A 20451-nucleotide genomic window follows, 5' to 3' on the forward strand; every position below is an offset into this window, starting at 1 on the left:
CGCTTCTTTCGTGATTCTGCCTCTCTGCCTTCCATGGGAAGCCGGGGCCACCTCATTTGCATCTACACAGAAATCATGTCAGCCCTGTGATAGGAGATTTGTTAAGGGGATTTTGAGGGGAGAATTGGCATCATTGCGTTCTGAGTCTTTGAGCCCCCGAACACAGCCTCACCCCATTTATTTAGGGCTTTAATTGCTTTGTGCTTTCTAGCATGTGAATTCTGTTCATGTTTTGATAGATTTCGGTTGCTTGATCAATTGATCAGTCAGTCAGTTGTTTGTGGTACTGGGAATGAAACTCGGAGCTCCAGATGTACTTGAAGTACATCCCCAGCTGAAATTTATTATTTTCAAACAATGTAATTTTGGTGTGCACAAATTCATTGATAGTATGTAGAGAGATGAATGTTGTTTATTGTTGTGTATGTTGTGGTTCTCTTGAACTTACTGGATTCGGATTTTGAGGGTTTCAGCTACTGATTTCCCAGGTATGGGAACAGCCACGCCCCATGGAGTGGGTGCACCTGGTCAAGCTGTATGACCCTTTTGCTGTACTGTGATATTACTTTATTTATTTATGTATTCACGCATTTATTTATTTATTTATTGTTTTTTGAGACAGGGTTTCTCTGTGTGGTTTTGGTGCCTGTCCTGGATCTCGCTCTGTAGACCAGGCTGGCCTCGAACTCACAGTGTGAGTTCAATGAGAGTGAGTAGAATTGGAGTTAGTGTCTCTTTAAATGCTTGGTAGGTTCTCCACTGAAACCGTCTGGGCCTGGAGATTTCTTTGGACACTTTCCATTCTCACAGGTTTGGTGAAGGGACTCCTGTTCCTCTTGCCTCCCCCTCTTCTGGCTCTATCTGGGCCGGGCCTTTGGCACAGTTTCAGGAGGTGGGAATTTGGCATGGCCTGGTAGCTACACTATTGCCTGGGGGCTTGGTACTCACTCACCTAGGTTTCTATGCTGCCCCTGGCTGCTGCTTCCATGTTCTCTGGACACCAGAGAGCAGGCTTTGGGGTGGTGGTGGTGGGGGTGTTCTTCAGCTCCAGTCCACAGATGTGGGTGCTCCCAGCCTGTTTTTTATTGCAGCTACTTTCTTGCTCTCTCTTTAGTCTGCCATGGGTATTCTTTGGGCTCCATTTTCCTTGAAGCAAAAGTTGTTCCACTTTCCTTTTACCGTTTCTTTCTTGTTTGTTTTGAGACGGATCTTGCTTTGTAGTCCAGGCTGGCCTTGAACTCAGGATCCCTTGCTCCCCAGTTCTGAGATTGCAGGCATGCACCAGCACATCTGCTCCCTGTCCCCTTTTGTTTTTGTGTTTTTCGAGACAGGGTCCTTCTGTTATGTAGCTTTGGCTGTCCTAGAACTCGCTGTCCTTTCTTTAATGTGAGATCTGGAAGTGTTCACCTTCTGTTCCACCTGAGCCTTCCCAACAGCTCTTATAGGTGAGACTAGGTTCTTGTTGGGACTAATTTTTAATTAATTGTTTTTTGATTAGCACATAAAGAAATAAATGCACTGTGTGGCTTTTTCATGTACACCATTCTGAGTTGCCCCCCCCCCCCCCAAAGGCACAGTTTCTCTGTGTATCCCTGGCTGTCTTGGAACTCACTCTGTAGACCAGGCTGGCCTTGAACTCACAGAGATCCACCTGCCGAGTGCTGGGATTAAAGGCGTGCGCCACCACTGCCTGGCACTCCGTTGTGTTTTTATTTATTCTTTGCTCGTTCTCCTCCCGTGCTGGCCCACTTCCTCCTGGCATGGCTCCCTTCTTCTTTCATGTCATGCACCTTCCGTTTGGGTTTTCTCTTTGACTGGCCATTCCTCACCCAGTGTCAGTTTCTTCCCGCTCAGCCCCATCTTTCAGAGGAGAGACAACTTCCTCTCTTCCCTCTCATGGCTTGTGAACGCCCCTCAGCCTTTCTCCTGAAACCTCAGCCGTGCTGAGTAGCTCGGCCCTGGTTCCCCTCACTCTCTTCTTCCCAGCGCTGGGGACGGAACCAGAGCCGCCTCCTCCGTGTCAGGACGTCTCTCTACCCTGGTGCCACACCCCTCGCCACAGGTGTCCTTTCTTTTTGTCTCACGTGTGTTTTCAGAACAGACCTTCCATTTCCCTGTGCGTCTCTGAACCCAGGAAGGCTTTTTTCTGAGACTGCCGCTGTGGCTGGACTGGCCACAGCTCTCTCCACTGACTCCCGCTTCAGTGTTAAGCCTTTGGGGACCGTGCCCATGTCACTTGGCTGACGTTTGCTGAGCTTGTCTCTCTTGTCCTTCCCATGTTTTAGGAACGCTCTATAGGAAAAGTACAGTCACCAGTCACCCCAGGGCAGCAGAACATCTCTGTCGGGAGCTGGCGCCATGTTCAGCCATGTCCCGGTAGTCTCTGGAAATAGCTGGCTTGCCCTACAGAGCTTATGCAGGCTTCTTTGCCTCACACTGCTCACGTCTATGCCTGAGTCATGGGGTCTCACCATATGCTGACAGGTGATGTGGTCCAGGAATCCCAGCAGATGCTTGGGTGGGTTCTGCACCTGAGGGAGAGGATAGTCTCTTCACTGCAGCATGGAACTAAGCAGTGTAACAGAAATGGAGCTGTGGGTAGGCTACACAACTTACTTATGCACTAACGTGCACTTGAGATACACACTTGTGTTCACGTCACACTCAGTCACACTCTTGCACTCATGCACATCCACAGATTCACAATCCTTGCTCTTACACAGACTCATAAACTCACTTATGTATTCACAAACACTCACAGGCTACAGTTTGGGGCTCTTTTTCACTGTCTGATGCAAATACCTGTTTCAGGCGCCTTGAACAAGGCGGTGGGTAGAGAGGCCAGCGAAGCGCTCCTGCTGGTGAGGTGTTCAAGAGCGGATATCTGCAGGTTTAATAATTGGTGCCGAGATGCACTGGAATGCCACGCCTCACCTCTTAGTCAAACATGGCTAAATTTAGTCAACTGCAGGCTGGAAATGCATAATGTAAGCTCTTAATTGTGAAAACATCTTTTCTTTCTATAGGTTCCACATTAGCTGTAAAATCAGAGACTTAGCAGGCTCTTTGGTATACTCTTTTATTTGGCAATTGGAAAAAACAGATGTCTAATTAGTGGCAGAGCTGGGACTTGGGGCAAGAGTCCTTCATTGCCGGCTCACTGTCTCTCCTTCTTTATGTTGCTTCCCTAGGACACAGAAGCTTAGGACTTTCAGTGGGGACCTGAGGAGCCCAAGAGTAGACCCTTGGGCTCACAACTACCTTGGCCTCAGGAGTACAGCAGGTGAAGAAGGAGTGTCAACTTGGTCCTCACTTTCAGAAACTGATTACTCATTTCAGTTTCAAGAACTTTCTGGGCACTAACATCTTTCTTTTGAATACTTCAATTACATTGTGTATATGGTGTTTGTTGTGTACCACGTGCATGCTTGGTGCCTACAGTGGTTGGAAGAGAACACAGGACCCCCTGGAACTGGAGTGAATGCTTGGTTGTAAGCGGACATGGGAGCTTTTAACTGTTGAGCCACCTCTCCAGCCCCTCTGAGCAATTACAAAAATTATTGTATGTTTTGGAGCTGGTGAGATGGCTCAGCAGAGAAATGTGCCTGTCACATCAAGCTGGAGGATCCAGTTCCATCCCTGGAACCTACATACTGGAAGGAGAGAGCCAGCCCCACAATTGTTCTCTGATCTCCACATGAATGCCTCTATTCCTCTGTGTGTGTGTGTGTGTGTGTGTGTGTGTGTGTGTGTGTGTGTGTGTGTGTGTGTGTGTGTATGTATGTTTGTACACATGTGCACGCATATGTAGCACCCCCTGGCCAGACCACCCCTGGAGCTGGAGGTGCGCCTGGTTGTGAGCTGCTCCTGATAGGGGTTCTGGGATCTGGTCCTCATCCAGAGCAGGGCGTGCTCTTAACTGCCGAGCCCTCTCCTCAGTCCGCTTTTTGGGAATCTTTCACCTGGCATCCTATACATCAAATTCTTTTGAGCAGTATCTGCCTGTTCTCATTTCTAGATAAACTTCTCAAGAGCTTTCTTGGAGAAGTCGTGGAGCATCCCACCCACCCATCATTATCAGAAGACTAAGTTTCCTTTCCTCCACTCCTTTCCACCCTCTTCCCTGAGCACGTTGGAGACTAAACCCAAGGCCTGAGGCACACTAGGCAGGTGCCTCACGGCCGAGCTGTACTCACAGCCTTTGGCTTTTATTCTTAGACAGGCTCTTGCTGTTCCCACGATGGTCTCGGACTCGTCACGATCCTCTTGCCCAAATGCAGGGACTACAGACAGGTGTGGGCCACTGGCTTTCAGCTGAGACTTTTTGGCACTGCTTCCCAGACCTCTAACTTTGTCTTATTTGAGCCAGTCCTGCCTCAGTTTACATGTTAGTGTCACCAGTTCTTAACAGATCTGTGTTCTCTAAAGTAATCGTGTGAGTAGTTTGTATGTGTCTGCCATACAGCATCCTGTGAATATCCTCATTTGCTCAGCCCTTGCTAGGGGCCCGGACTGTGGCAAGGGATTTGGAAGCGACTGTGTTAACTAACTAGCTCTGGGAACAAAGGGTTCATGCAGTCAGTCTGTGACACATGCTTTGTGAAACTCCCGTTTAAGTGAGACCTGAAGTAAAACTGTTTTCTCTTCTAATTGTGAAACTGTGAAAGCCAGGAAAGAAACTGCTATGCTTTATTATGGCCATTAGGAACGTCGTCTTCCTGTCGTGCAGTTTGTGAAACTGTGTTAAAGGGCGCAGTCATTGACTTAGCATCTGGGCCCCACTGAGCTGCAGTGGTCTGGCTTTGGATCTAGTTGACTTACCTGTGAGTGGGTGCTTTGTGTAGTTAGTTGTATTCTCTAGCTTCTCTCGCCTCCCCCTTTTACTTTTCTCAGGCTGCATTTCTCCCTAAAAGAACAAATTGAAACAAAGAATTGTTTTTCTTGATGCCCAGGTAATTCCTCACTTATGCAAAAAGGGTGCTGAGTCCCACAGTCCAGCTTAACAGGACATCCGGCCCCACCCCCTCCTCCAGCCTGTGATGTTATGCCAGCTGTCAATTTTAGGCCGCTGGCTGCTGGCCCACAGGCTCAGGAAGGACTGTGACCTTTTCAGCTCCCTTTCCTAGTCATCTAGTGCTGCTTTACTATTGACAAGTAGAATTAATTGAAAAATCATTCCCTGAGCAAATGAAATTGCCCCAGAGAAGAAATTAGCCGCTTCACCTGAGCATCAAAACCGTTATGCACGTTCTGATGGCATTAAGCCTGATGTCCAGAGACATAAATCCATGTGCATGCAGTTCTTCTGTTTTGTTCTCTGTCTGAGCCACACACCACTGGGTTTGGCTGCTGCTTCTCCTACTGAGTTGCTGAGCAGCCTTAATTTGTGCCAATTAGGAGAACTTCCTTTGACTTAAACAAAAAGGAAGGGAAAGTCAGACCACAAAGAATCCGGATGCTCTCCTGTGCTCAGTGTGCCCTCTGAGCCCAGACAATGTGCATTTTGTCATGAATTTAGAGCATCCCAGAGCTGGTGGATCCCCCCCTTGGTGCTGACGAAGCCCATCTCCATTGTCTGCAGCAAGGACAGTTATGCAATCTGGGCCCCCCTGCACAGTTCAGGAAACAGTGTCATCTGAGTTCAGAAACATGGGTACTGTGCAAGCATCAAGGAGAGAGAGTGTTTACGACCACAATGGAGTGGAGGCGAGGCACGCACCAGTAAGTCAAGAGAGAAACCCTGGAGTAGTGTGGGGTGTGTGCACAGATGCGTGTGCACCTGTATAAAATGAAGGTAAGATCCCTGCACATCCGCTGTGACCAGTCCTCCCTTTTCAAGAGCTCCAGGATCGATGCCTTTGGAGGCTGGAGTCCTTACACTTTCTTCTTTACCTCTGGGTGTGACGTGGGTGGGGAGCCTCATCTGGTGGCTGTGCGTGGTTGGGAAAGAGGGGGTTGTGATAATGGTGATGGGGATGAGCATAATAAGTTGTGCATTTTCTATGTATTGTAAAGAGCAACCACTCGTTATTCTTGATGGATGATAATGTTAAGGTTTTGTTTGTTTGTTTTGGTTTTAGCTTTTACTCAACACGTGCCCCTTGTTCTTCTAGATTTTCTTTTCTTTTGGCTTTGTGTTATCACAAAAGTAGTATGATCACGTTGTAGATATGGGAGAAGCTATGGGGAAAGAGAAACTAATTTCTTACCTTAACATAACCGGGTCATCTTCTTTGACATTCAGGTTTATTTGTTCATGTTTCTCAACTCTGTATTTTTTGTGGTTGTTCCGTTCACATGACCCCATCCCACTCTTTCCACTGCCCCACCACCAGAGCCTGATTGAATCCTGGTTCTTGCCGTTAGCAGTGGGGCATAGAACACATTTCTTACGTCATTAAGTCTTATTTCCACCTCTGTAAAACGAAGGTATTATTGACTTCATAGATTATGAGAAATAAATGTTATGATGTATTTAAATCTATATAAAATTCCTAATGTATTTAAAGGACTTAATTCACTGCTTGGCTCATGGTGAATTGAAACCAATCCGTATCTGTATCTATATTTATATCTATATACATACATGAGTATGTGTGTGTATATACCTATGAATGTGTGCGTATGTGTATGTGTAGACATATATGTATAATGTTTTTTGACTTCTCTTAGAATTGAAAGTATGAGTTTTCTTTCCAGTGAGTGCACACTAAGATGCCGCCATGATTCTCAGGTGGGAAAATGGCTTGTGGAGAAGGAGGAAGACTTAGTTCACGGAGGACTGTACTGATAGCGTGCCCTTGTAACCAGTGACTGTTGGCTGCTGGTGGTGTCGCATGCTTTAACCTTTGAAGGATGTGTTCCTAGGAGTGACGTCTTTTAGTGACGTTAACCTCATCAACACTGCCTGTAATGCTCTTATTTTGTGATTACAATAAACGTTTTATGGGATAAAACTTGTATTTTAGTCCTTTCAGGAGAAAAGCCAAGAGATAATTTTCTTTCTTTCTTACTTTTTTTGTTTTTTCGAGACAGGGTTTCACTATGTAGTTCTGGCTGGCCTGGAACTCGCTCTGTAGACCAGGATGGCCTCGAACTCACAGAGATCTGCCTGCCTCTGCCTCCCAAGTGCTGGGATTAAAGGTGTGCACCACCACCTGGCAAGAAATAATTTTCAAGTGAGTTTTCTTTTTCTCTTAGTATAAATCACTTCAAAACTTAAATTTTTGGGCTTAATTTGAAATAACTGAAGAATTAAAAATATGTTTTAAGCTGCTGTCAATCTGAGTATTTTTAATCTCAGAAAAATCTATAGTTTGACGCTTACTTTGACTTCAATACAGATGGTTTATTTCGAGTGTACAAGAGGTAGTTGTTTCTGCACAAATGTCCGAGAAGTGTATTGATTTTAGCTCACACTCTGTTGGATTTGTTTTGAGGATGGTAGTTTATATTGACTGAGGTTTTTTTTTTTTAATGTTTTAGAAATATATTTATACTTATATTTAAGAGAATGAAAAATAGAGTATTTGAGGGGTTTTTGATAATTAAACATTTTTCTTCAAGGAAGGTTTCAGTCTTTATTTTAATACAGTCAGATTTTAAGCTTTGTAAAATTCCTTGTACTCTGCAAATTTCAATTTAATGTCCAAATTTATTTATCTGAGCTTGAGTTTTTCTATTTTAATTATAAATCATGTTATGGGCAGTTCATCCATTTGAAGGCCAACTTAGGTACAAAAAGAAAACCAGTCCCTAAGCCATACAAGGAAGAAACTGGATCAACCTGGGTGAATTTCTGTTGTCCTGAGGCAAGTTCTGGATTGTGGGAAGTACAGCTCCTGTTGGGCCCGGGCTCGGAGATGTGTTTGTCTGCCAATACAGTTTGCAAGAGGACCTTTGCTCTGGACAGGATGCAGGAGAAACAGGCCTGGAAGCAGTTAAAGCTGCTGGTGTTTTCTTTAGCTCACACTTTGGCATGAGCCTGCCTCCATAATGCTGATCACGTTTATTTTACAGGGTGAAAAATTTCCATTAAACCTGTTTGCTCTCCCCTTGGGCTTTAGAGTCATTGATAGCCGTGTTTAAAATGAGACGCGTAACTACTGTACAGCTTAACTAAGGTACTTGCCTATAGCCATGCTTAGCAGGACCAATCGTGTTTCCCCCTTTGGTTTATCTAGAAGACTTGCACTATCTGCCAGATGCTGCTTCCTAACCAGTGCAGTTATGCTTCACACCAGAGAATCCATCAGCACAAATCTCCCTACTCCTGCCCCGAGTGCGGGGCCATCTGCAGGTCGGTGCACTTCCAGACCCACGTCACCAAGAACTGTCTGCACTACACACGGAGAGTTGGTTTTCGGTCAGTATGTCCTTCCCTTCTGTGCAAGTTGTTCACTGGTCACTGCACTACGATTTGAAGGGCCTGTGCACACACCTAGTTCTCAGGGCTGTCTGGTGATCCTACAGCTCACAGATCTCTGGGAACTTAGCTCATTTGTAGTAGAGTTGATCCGTTTGAATCCAAGTTTAATGTCACGTCATTCTCCATACAGATGAGGCTAAACTGGGCGATCCTTTCAGGTAAATGTGCATGTTATGGAGCTCGGCCATGACTGACAGTCTGCACAACCCTCTTCCCCCACCCCGTCCATGTGTTGTTGCCCTCCCCTTATTTATCCTCCGCAGGAATACCATGCATTTCTGCACCTCTTAGTAGTTCCCTTCTAATAAATATAAACATGATGAATTGCCGTGACCACACAGAAGGGTCAGGTGAACATTTTCCTCTCCTCAGTCTTTGGAGCCTCCCCTCCAGAAGCCCTTCCCTTCTGCCCCTCCACCTCAGTTCCGGCCCTTTCATCTTCTCACTGGCCCGGAGATTCCCAGATGTGTATTCTTTGACATCTGGCAACTTTAATGTTAATTTATCCAGTGTTAGGGGATGATGTGCTTTGCTCTCAAACTTCGTTACCTTCTGAAATGTGCTCCTGTCCCATTACACTTGACCTGATGAAAACCCCTCAAGGGACTGTGTCATGGGTGACGTGTCTTTGTTTTAGCTTTGTTTCACTGTGGCATGTGTTTATCTTACCATGTTTGGTTAGACTGTTAATGTGCAGTGGTTTTGCTTAGTCGTAATTTGTCACACGGTTTATAAAAGTGAGGTAGCATTGGTGTAGTTTGATGATTTTACTTCATTTTAGTTTATGTTCCGAGATATGTTCTGCCCAATTGTTTTTCTTTTTCTTCCTCCTCTTCTTAGGATTTATTTCTTTTTATTTTTTGTGTGGGTATTTTGCCTGCATGTGTGCATGTCTGTTCGCCATGTATGTGTGTTGCCCGAGGAAGTCAGAAGAGGACCTCAGTTCTCTTGAAACTTGAGTTACAAATGGTTGTTAGTTGCTGTGTGGGTGCTTGGAGTCGAACCCTTGAGGAAGAGCCCATGCTCTGAACTGCTGAGCCGTCTCTCACCTCCCCTCTGCTCAGTTTTCCAACACTAACATATGAGGCAGATCCCTGTTTTTATTCTTATTCCTTCAAATTTATAGTGTGCAAATGCCTTATGGTTTGAGATCTAACCTGGTAGGAAACTAGAAAACAAGAAACCAAGGTTTTTCCTTTGTGCCAGATTTTCTTGTCATGATTTGTGTGAAAGTCCCGTGTCCTCTCTCCTTTTTGTACTCTGTAACTTGGGTGATGACCTGCCGCCAGCCCTCAGAGATGTGACAGTTAAGCAAGATGGTCCGCAGAGCTACGCAGAATAGTGCTTTGTTCTTCCCACATGCTTGGGAGCTGTGAGTGGATTCTGCCCACAGCCAGGGAAAGCAGCTGTGCGGCTTGGACGCTTGCTCCTCTTCTCTGCAGAGTGCTATGTGTTCCCACAGAATTCCTCTCAGTGAAAACAAGGTTAGATTGGAAGGAACAGAGGACAGCCTCTGCACTCTGAGTTAGTCCTGGTGTCTTTCCTAAGTTAAGACAGACATCTCACACGCAGGCAGGGAGAAGATCGCTCTGCCCTTCCTTTGCCCCGGGAAGACTTGCTTAAATTGGTGCTTTCAATTTTACATTTTGGATTTTATCAAGTTTTTATTAACTGTGGATTTTCTAGGCTAGACTTGAGGGTATACAGACTGTGAAAAACATCATGCTCGGGCGTTTTCTATATTTGCTTTTGATACAGGGTCCTACTATGACACCCTGGCTGTCTTGGAACTTGCTGTGTGGACGAGGCTGGCCTCACTCCTGAGCCTCCAGAGCTGGGATTATCAATAAGCATCACTGTGCCCATCTCCCATGCTTGTTTGTTGTGAAGTTTAGTTCATGCTGACTTCTTTGGAAAAGATATAAAAACTCAAACATTTTCCCTGCCCATCTCCCTTTGTGTGTGTGTATGTGTGTGTGTGTGTGTGTGTGAAGAGTCTTATACTGTAGCCCAGGCTAGCCTGAAACAGTTCGGCCTGGGGTTAGACACCAGTGCTCATACCCAGTCCTCCTGCTGTTTTAAATAATGGGGTAGTCCTTGACTGGTCTTGGCAGCCTGTTGGTCCTGCCCTGTTTCTCTCTGTCTCTCTGTCTCTCTCCTCTCTGTCATCTCTCTCTTGTCTCTGTAGTTAATTGTTGTAGGTATGATCTTTCTGTAGCCAGGGAAGATTTTCTGAGGGCTCCCACTCCTGCCTCTGTTCCTTCCTAGGCAGGTGCTTGCCTATCTTTTCATCCTGTTGTGTCTCTTAAATACGGCTATGCCTGGAGCCTCCTTTACTTGTGAATGTCAATTATGAAAAAAGGTCAAATACTTTTCTGAATTTTCCTACCTCCTGATACGTACATTTAAGGAGACATTATTGTCAGATTGTATAGTGTAAACACTTTTTAATTAAAAATTAATAATAAAGAGAGCTGGGCGTGGTGGCGCATGCCTGTCACCCCAGAGCCTGTGAGGTAGATGTTCAGCAGCATTGTGGTAGCTTAAGGTGTCTGAAATCCGTGTTCCATGTGCCTGCTTCATCTGCCGTTGTCGTGGCCTCTGCTGCCCCAAACCTCTTCTGCCCTCTCTCCTCCCTCTGCTTTCTTTTGACTTCTGTGGTCCCCTTTAGACTGAGTCCCTGTCACATCTGCTGCCAACTCAAAAACCGAATTTTACTGTTGGCAGCCTGGGAAGCTTTTCTCTTGCTCCAGTGGCTCTGGAACATAGGGACCATTAGTGCACTTCTCTTGGCTTTAGATAGATTCTGGTCCTGTGTTTGGTGGGAAGCTGTGTGTGGTCTGCAATGTAGCCCACCCTTGGGCAGCATTTGGGTGGCACTGGGACAGGTGGAAACATCAGACCCCAGATTCTAGCATCTGTCTGTGGTCATACTTGCCTGGGTGTGTTAGATCTCCCCAGATGGGAGTCCTCCCTAAGGCCAGGAACCAGGGGAGCTGGCAGGACTCTGACTGTGGCCTCATCCCCCCTTACCTTGTAGTCACTAGTTTCTAGGGGAAGGTGGGACTAAAATGATCTGTCCAGTTCTTAGTTTACAAATGAGTCACGGCAGACAGGCGCATTAGGCGGCCCAGGAGACTTTCAGTGTGCTTAGCCGACTCCTGTATTGAGAGAAGTTCCTTGTCAGTAGGACATCAAATCTTTCTTGTTCTCTACTTACAGTGTTTTAGTTTCTGTGTTGGTGACCACTGTGCCTTAAGACAATAAAACAGAATACACCTTGATTTTTCTAAAGATGCCTCAAAGCCTTCTAAGGTCTATGCTCTGTAGAATACACACCCTCTGTGTGGCTTTACAGGAGTTATCTCCATGAGTCCAGATGTGCCTCTAAGCCTAGAAGGGCAGAAGTGTCTGTCTGACATGGTGTCCAGGAGGACAGGCTCTGTCAGCAGATTTCTTCCCCAGGTGACTTGCTTATACATGATTAGGTGCATGTGTGTTCAGTCACAAGCGAGGCATGCTCTCTCAGACAGTTTCCAAGAGCCATGGTGAACATTCTTAAATGTTTTCCATATGTGAATCAAGAAGAAAGATTCCATCGTCAAATGGAGGTGTTACAAGTATTGCTGTGAGTCCTTGTGACAAGATAAGCTGGGGGTGGGGCTAGTTTTGAGGTTGTTTCTATGGGATTAGGTTTGAGCAGTGAATGAGCTAATTGTCATACTTAGACATTCAGAAGCTTGGAGCCAGTTGTTTTTGGAGATGCTGATTTTTCAGAAGCTTGTGTTGATGTAGTTTAAAGGCCAAATACAAGCACAGTCAGGTTGTCTTCCAGCAGACAGAACACACAGGTGGCTGACTTCCACCACCTTCTGGGTCACTGTGCAGCGAGAATATATTGCCCACACCAGTGTGTGCCAGGAGACCATGGGCCATGCCCTCTCCATGTGCCCCTCTCTGTCCCTCCTCTGTCGAGGGCATGTAGGTGCAGATCCCAAGACCTCTCCCACTGGAAAGGTCTCCCATGTGGTATGAGGACAGGTGGGAACATCAGACCCTAGTGGCAGTCCAGTACATGAACGTCCTTCCCCAGTTCAGGATCCTTGTTCTTGCTGGGTCCCCTCGTGGCCTGTTGGCCTTACTATATATCCTTCCTCAAAATGTTGAAGATGCTCCAGACACTGACCATTTGTATATTAATTTTCTTCATGATCTTTCCTCTTAAACACACAAAATTAACTTTACTCTGTTGTAAGCAGAGAAGTACATTCCAAAAGCCCAGCGAAACCTCTGTGGGCTGTGAGATGTGTTCGTTTCGCCCCGTCACACAGTGATGTCCCTCACGGTGTTCCGTAGTCTGTGCTAACGACAGTGTTGTTTCTCTAACAGATGTGTACATTGCAATGTTGTGTACTCTGACGTGGCCGCACTGAAGTCTCACATTCAAGGCTCTCACTGTGAAGTCTTCTACAAGTGCCCTATCTGTCCAATGGCGTTTAAGTCCGCCCCAAGTACACACTCCCACGCCTACACGCAGCATCCTGGCGTCAAGATAGGAGAACCCAAGTAAGTCACCCATGGCTGAGTTTCACTCTGCTGCCGTAGTGCCATTTAGAGGAGGTTGTCATTGCAGTGCATCAAACGTAAGGTCTGAACATGTGTCGGCTGTGTTGACTGGATGTGTGATGTTCTGCTGGTAGCTCACCAAGTCACTCTGCTTTCTCCAGGTAAAGCCTTTGTCCCAAATGGTCACCTGTTATTCATGCTTTTAGCATTGATTTCTCCTCAACAAACGAATACTTATCCATTTTATTCCTAAGATGATTTTTAACAAGTAAGTTTTAGGAGAATTATCAAATATAAAAACAGAAAACCCAAACGATGTTATGGTCCATGCTGTCATCATTTGTTTATTGTAGGACACACTTTCCCCAGCAGTATTCAAAAGGTGAACTCAGCTTGAGACACTAGTTACTGAATTAACTTTATAGCTAGGGCAAGCCATTGATTAGTGGAAGTAAATCTAATTTTACTTAATGTTGTTCTTGCTTTAGGGCTGGTAAACAGATAGGGCTACCTGCCTGTCTGCTACAGGGGTCAGTCAGCAACGGAGAGGGGGCAGTGTGGGTGCAGGGGCAGCTCAGAGTTCCGCCAGCTGCCAGTTGTGAGGCCTGTGAGGCCTCTGAGGGATTGTTACCTGTCTCAACCTCTCCTGTAAATGCAGTCATGCTTGTGTCTCAGGGTTGGAGTGAGATTAGAATAAGGTGATGTGGCTGGTATTTGTGGCCTGAGGCGTCTGTTTGGGGTGGAGAGGAACTCTATAAGCATTGTTTCTGTATTTACTCACTCCTCTTTGTGTCCACACAGTGTACCACCTGGTGGTGGTCATGTTATTCCTGATTCCTATGGCCATGTGCAGTGTGATGACTGGAGACTAGGTTGGCTCGTCCAGGGTTCAGTGCTTTTTCATCTGTGACTTCATTATCAAAGATCCCTGAGGGAAAGAGGTGGAGATACGCAGTGTAGTACCTGTACTTCTTTATATGTCCTTTTTTTAAAAAAAATTTTGGGGAAATACTATTGAATATATACACATGACTGTTTACTAAAACAGCGTTAAAATCTACTTATTCAAATAGGTCTTTTCCTTGATGTTTTGTGTATTGATCTTCAAAGGGAGGCAAATTACAAATTAGAGGATTCGAATTCCACTGGATGTCTTCACGCAGAGACAAGGATTAGTGAGATTAATGGATGTGTCTCCAGTGTTCATGATGGGAAAACTTGTGCATACTGACAAACAGCCTTTGCCTCGTGATGAATATAGCCCCTTGATTCTTTACTCAAATAAGTCACATATCCTGTCCGTACGGTAGTTATAAACTGAAAAGAGAGGATAGTAGATTATTAAGATAAGTTAAGACAGTATTGCTCACATTTGAGTACAGTAGGTCTAGAATTTTCATAGCTTTACTTAAAAGAAGCCCTTTACAGGGTGCAGTGGTCCCTTGCCCTTTATCCACAATTTTAATTTCTGAAATTTCCATTAACCAAGATCAGCCGTGGTCTGAAATTATTAAATGGACAATTCCTGAAGTCAACAAGTTGTAGGTCTAGAGTATGCACTACTCTTCATAGTATCGTGGAATGTCTTAGTGTCCTGCTTCATCATGACACCAGCACCCTTTGTCCAGGGTTTCTATACTGTATGTGCTACCTGCCCATTAGCCAGTTAGTGACCAGCTTGGTTATCTGATTGACAGTTGTAGTACTGTGCACAGTACTGTGTGCAGGTAGCCCTGAGTGCACTTCCCAGTACCTCCAAAGTGAGAGCAGTAGTACCAGCCCCACCTAGAGAGGCAGACAAGTGCCTCCTTTAAGTAAAGACGCTAAAGTTCTAGACTAGTAAAGAAACAGGGAAACAATCCAGTGCTAAAATCCATGGTAAGAGCAAATGTTCTACCCGTGAACCGGTGAAGGAGAGAAGTGAAGTCAGCCATGATTACCTGTCACACCCGACCAGGAGAAGTGACAAGCGGAAGTGCCGTTGAGATGGTAAAGGCACCAGATTAGAGTGTTCAGTGTTTCTGTGGCTTCCGGACCCCACTGGGGGGTCTTAGGATGGATCCCCACAGATAAGAGGGAAATTGTCTGGTCCAGTTCATCATTCTCATAACCCACTCTCCCTTTCATCCCTGGGAGTAACAGGACATTATGACCTGATAATCACTTCAGCGTGTTCTTCCCTGTGCAAAAGCACGCTCCTAAAAGTCACGAGCACACAGCTTCTGCTCAGGGTAGTGGTGCTGATCACCTGGCCAGCCAGTTCACGGACTGGATTCAGACCGTCCCAGTTGCCTAGACACCTAGACAATGTCTTTATCCTTGCTTTCCAAGATGCTGACCAACCCCCCCCACACACACCCCATGCAAAAAAAAAAAGAAGAAGAAGCAACCTTTCCTTCTGGGATGGCCTTCTCTGTCTGTTCTGCTTTATTGGAGTCAGCCCAGGACCTGCTCTCATCATCGGGAATCTTGCAGAAATGACGCTGTGCATCTTCTCGGTGGGCCACATGGGCACCGTCGGGGCTCAGCCGGTAGTCACCTCTCCCGATAGCGATACTGTCAGCTTTCATTGACCTGTTGGTTTCTGCCATATCTCTGTCACCTCTTCCCCCTTCACATTCTTTAGTGCTTTTTGTTTGTTCTGCTTTTTGAGATCCTGCTGTGTAGCCAGGATAGCCTGGAACTCTCCCCTTTCTGCCTTTGCTGCGACTATTGAAGCTTATCAGTGCTCTGAGCTCATTAGTGTTTCATGGGAAGGTTTTTTTTTTGATAACATATCAACAACTTGTTCCTCAATTTCCTCAACAAAGGCTAAGTTACTCATTGTCTTTGGTTTTATATTTTTCCCCAAGAGAATGTACCATGAAGAAAATGATCATTATACCTGTTTTTTTTTAAGATTTATTTTTAATTTGTGTGTGTGTGTGTGTGTGTGTGTGTGTAATGTGCATGCACATGTGTGTGGATACATGCATTATCAGAGGTGTTGAATCTTCCTGGAGCTGGAGTTAAGGAACTGAACACTAGTCCTTTAGAAGAGCAGTATAAGCTCTTGATAACTGAGCCATGCCCCCATGCCTGGTTTTATGAAATATTGAGAAAGAGAATCATAAGTGAATAATCAGTCCAACTAATAAATCTCAGTGCTTCTCTTAAAGCTCTTCTCCCCTTCACCAATTTTTCATGTATTTTTTTAAATTAATTTTTTAAACAGACATACAAAGTGAGAGGTCTCATTATGGCATTTCCATTATGAGGCTATTCCCCCGCCCCCAAGCTGAGGACCGAACCCAGGGCCTTGTGCTTGGCACTCTACCACTGAGCTAAATCCCCAACCTTGAGGCTATTCTGTTTGAAAGATTTATTTTTAATTGTGTGTGTGTGTTCACACACATGAGTACAGGAAAACAGAGATCCCCTGAAGCTGGAGTTAATAGGTAGTTGTGAGCTGCCTGACATGGGACCATGATGAGACCAAACTTGGCTCCCCTGCAAGTGCATTCCGTACTCACAACAGCTGAGTCGTCCTGCAGCCCAGTCTTATTCTTTCCTCAAATGCTTGTCTTTTGATTATAGGAAACCCATAAAAGAAAGATAAGCAGAATAACAGCATGCACATACTATCCATCCCTAGAGGTGATGATAATTTTATGCTTAGCAATGTGATCTTGAGGCTGGAGAGATGGCTCTAAGGTTACGAACACTTCCTGCTCTTCCAGAGGGCCTGAGTTCAGTTAGTAACACTCATGTCTAGAGGCTCCCAACTGCCTGTAGTTCCAGCTCCCAGGGATCCAGCACCCTCTTCTGACCTCCAAGGATGCCTGCATATATGTGGCATTTACGTATACACACCCCAAAATAAAATAATTCATTAATAACAAAGAAATGTGCCCATATTATAATATACTGCCTTGTTTTAATTTTCCTGAAAATCTTTATAAGCAATTTCTTTTAAAAATGACCTTCTGTGGTTGCTCTATGTGAGGTTTTAGTTCACTGGACATTGAGCAGTTTCAAACAGTAAGGAAATGAGCATCCCTGGGTACCTGTTGCTGTGATGGTGAAGCATCCCTGGGTGCCTGTTGCTGGGATGGTGAAGCATCTCTGGGTACCTGTTGCTGTGGTGGTGAAGCATCCCTGGCTACCTGTTGCTGGGATGGTGAAGCATCCCTGGGTACCTGTTGCTGTGGTGGTGAAGCATCCCTGGGTACCTGTTGCTGTGGTGGTGAAACACTGGGCTGTGTTAGGAAAGCCTGTCAGCAATGAGCTGGATCTTTCGCCCCATCTTCAGTTGAAGGTGAAAAGTGACTAATTTAGCAAGACCTTGGAAAAACATGTGGCCTTCTGGTTACATTTGAAAGTCTTCTGTGAGAGTTAAAGATAAAGTCACAGTGTTAAAGATATAATTTTACAAGAACTCAAATTATTTATTTATTTATAGATAGTCTTGCTGTTTAGCCAGATGATATTTGCAGTATACTGAGCTGGTCTTGAGTTCATAGCAACCTCTCTGCCTCATCTTCCCAAGTGCTGGGATGAAAGGCATACACCACCATGCTGGGCTAAATTACAGTTTTATTTATTTTTTTGACAGCATTGCCCAGTGGAGTGTGGAGCTCTGTGAGGAGCTGTCTTAAGAACATACTCAGGAGATGCAGATGGGCATATGGGGCTCCCTTCACTAGCTTCGCTGTGCGGCGTTTAAGTTAGACGTCTACACTCCCCCGGCTTTCCTCTTCAGTCAGCTTGCCGCCTTTTCTCAGCTGCTCCCTAGGCTCCCTGTGCCTGGTCCACAGTTCTTCAAAGGGGCCAGGTTCCACAGGCCTCCCTAAGGACCAGGATACCTAGAGCAGTTGCTAAGGAAGGGGGTCTGCTGTGTCCCAGCTGCATACACCCCAGTGCCACCAAACACCTGTCCCCGAACTTCAGGAGAGGTCTAAGTGGGTGGAAGAGGTTTGTTTAGGAGATTCCAGTCTGCTGAACAGTAAGGAGGTGGTTCGGATAAGGCGTTTGGTATGGAACAGTGTCTAGTATCCGGGTACTAAAAACCATTTTTAGGAAGCGTTGGGTTTTCCTGTGCTGTGTGTTTTTGTCTTTTTATCTCTGTAATTGTGTACTGGTGTATAGTTTTCTGTGTTAAAATTGGTGTAGAAAGGTTGATATTCAAGTGTGAAATTGCTGATTTTAAATGTAAATTCGAGGCAGTTTGTCCAGGTATTAGAGTTTGGGTGTCTTTAGTTCATGAATCATATTCTTTTCCTAGTTAGAGCACCACATTGAGCTGTATTGTTTCATTTGACCTTACAAAAAAATTGCCCCCACATCTTCTTTTAGGATGCCACTGTTTAGATGTGTTGTCTTTTCCAAAAGAAGAGAAGGAGGGAGGGAGAGAGAGAAATTTTGATTGTTTCTTGCTGTGTGTACCAGTACTGAGAGGTTTTGTACAAACGCCCATCGTAGCCTTGTGAGGCAGAAAATGGTCACCGAGATTTCTAAACAAATGTCGCTGAATGTGTCTTAGTCAGAACTGAAGCCTTATGTGTGTGATTGAGTGATGCCAGTTGTCTTGAAAAGTTTGTATCACAGCTAAAATGTTCTTTTGTTTGTGTTCTTTCAATGGCTTCTACCTCCCGAGTTCCTTAGATGCTAAGCCGTAGCTCCTTTGACTGAGACGAGGCTGACTGACTGTATCTCGCTGCGCTTCTTCTGTTCTAGAATAATCTATAAGTGTTCCATGTGCGACACTGTGTTCACCCTGCAGACCTTGCTGTACCGCCACTTTGACCAGCACACTGAGAACCAGAAGGTGTCTGTTTTCAAGTGTCCAGACTGTTCTCTTTTATATGCACAGAAGCAACTTATGATGGACCATATCAAGGTGTGTGTGCGCGTCTCTCCTCCGTCTAAGTGAACTGCAGATACATGCATGGTTGGAGGGCTCTGGCTGAGCTGCAGGTTTCTGTAAAGCATGCTGCTATCTAGGGAAAGAGATGGGCACTGGCCCATGCCACCTTCTGTCCTTGTGTTCAGTTAGCTTTGGGGTGCCCTTTTTCCAGGAGTCAATGACTGCTGACAAAGAACTAGTGTGCATGCTCTGGTTTAAAAGAATAGTGACGTTATTAGGGCTCTTTTTTATTTATGTGAAAATGATGACTGTGAAGTTTTCTTTAAAAAAATAAGGTTTATTTTTGTTTTAGTTTGGGTATATGTCTGTGTGTGATATATGTACATGGGAGTGTGCTTGGAGACCAGACTTCAGATTCTCCTGGATCTGGAACAGGCAGTTGTGTATGGTGTGGCGTGGGTGCTGGGAATTGAACTCAGGTCTTATGCAGGTGTAGTGTGTGTTCTTAATCTTAACAGCTTCTGTAGTTTTCTGTTTTGAGAACTCTGTCATATGGGATTAATAAATAGAAGTTTGGATGAGTTATGCTAATTTATACAAATACTGGTACATTCAAAAAAAATCAAGGTTTAGCCTTGAAATAATATGAGCACTTAAATTTGCATTATATTTGATTTAGTCTTTCATTTTTTTTCACCCTATAAAAATAGCATGTAATTTGGTCATGATGGCACACACTTTCAATTGATGGTAGAGGCAGGAGGATCCCTGTGAATTCTAGGCTAGCCAGGGCTGCATAGTTACACCTTATTTTTCTTTTTTAATTTTAATTTTGTTATGTGTACGTATGTTTTGTCTGCATGTATGTATGTGCACTCTATTTGTGCCTGAGGTCAGAAGAGGGCATCCGTTTCCCTGAAACTGGAGTTATAGATGGTTGTGAGCCACCATGTGGGTGCTAGGAACCAAACCCAGGTCCTCTGCAAGAGAGTAGTAAGTGCTCTTAAGCACTGAGTTGCTGGTTTTAAATATTTAGGGTAGATTGGGTGTTGGACCTGATGTGGGTGTTGGTGTAAGTGTCTTGTTTGGATCCTTGTATCCACCCTTCTAAAGAGGCACCATGCTCCATTTTCAGTCTCAAAGGCTGGTACGTAATTAGAGCTTTCTTTCTTTTGAAATGGACAGGGTCTTACGATGATACTCTAGCTTGCCTAGAATTTACTATGTAAGTCATGCTGACCCTGATTTCCCAGAAATCTTCCCACCTCTGCCTCCTAAGCGATGGGATTAAAGACTGGTGCTGCCCCTGCTCAAGTCTAGCTTCTTACTCTCCCCCTGTGAACGGGAGGCAGGCATGGAGGGAGGAAGTGGCCTCTTCCAAGCTGCTTATTGGCTTTCTGGAATGTAATCTTGCATCAGGAAGTGGTGTGTGTGGTGGTATAGGGGGTTCTTCTTGTAATAGTGAATGTGGATGATACAGTCCCCAAGGAATAGAGATTGAGGAAGAATGGTATAATCCTGTGTCCATAGGAGGAAGGATTGTTTTTAGTTATCCCAATCTTTACCAGCCTATATGATAAGAAAACAGTGGAACTGTTTTCATTTTAAGTAC

General features: G+C 45.0%; 1 protein-coding gene across 21 annotated transcripts in view; it reads left to right on the forward strand.

Moving 5' to 3' along the window:
- Nucleotides 1–20451, forward strand: part of Znf532 (zinc finger protein 532) — a 113544-nt gene that overhangs the window by 55204 nt on the left and 37889 nt on the right. For 16 of the 21 annotated variants that reach the window (XM_052742337.1, XM_052742345.1, XM_052742334.1 and 13 more), the window contains 3 exons: nucleotides 8184–8365; nucleotides 12818–12994; nucleotides 18710–18872. The exons of 3 other annotated variants lie outside the window; for them this stretch is intronic. In XM_052742337.1, the coding sequence (XP_052598297.1) occupies nucleotides 8184–8365; nucleotides 12818–12994; nucleotides 18710–18872 (522 nt within the window). The remainder of the gene's footprint in view (nucleotides 1–8183; nucleotides 8366–12817; nucleotides 12995–18709; nucleotides 18873–20451) is intronic. 2 more of the 21 variants (XM_052742348.1, XM_052742349.1) reach the window with 1 other exon arrangement.

Source organism: Peromyscus californicus, unplaced genomic scaffold (assembly GCF_007827085.1).
Source record: "Peromyscus californicus insignis strain IS unplaced genomic scaffold, ASM782708v3 Scaffold_17__1_contigs__length_78620276, whole genome shotgun sequence".
NCBI lineage: Eukaryota > Metazoa > Chordata > Mammalia > Rodentia > Cricetidae > Peromyscus > Peromyscus californicus.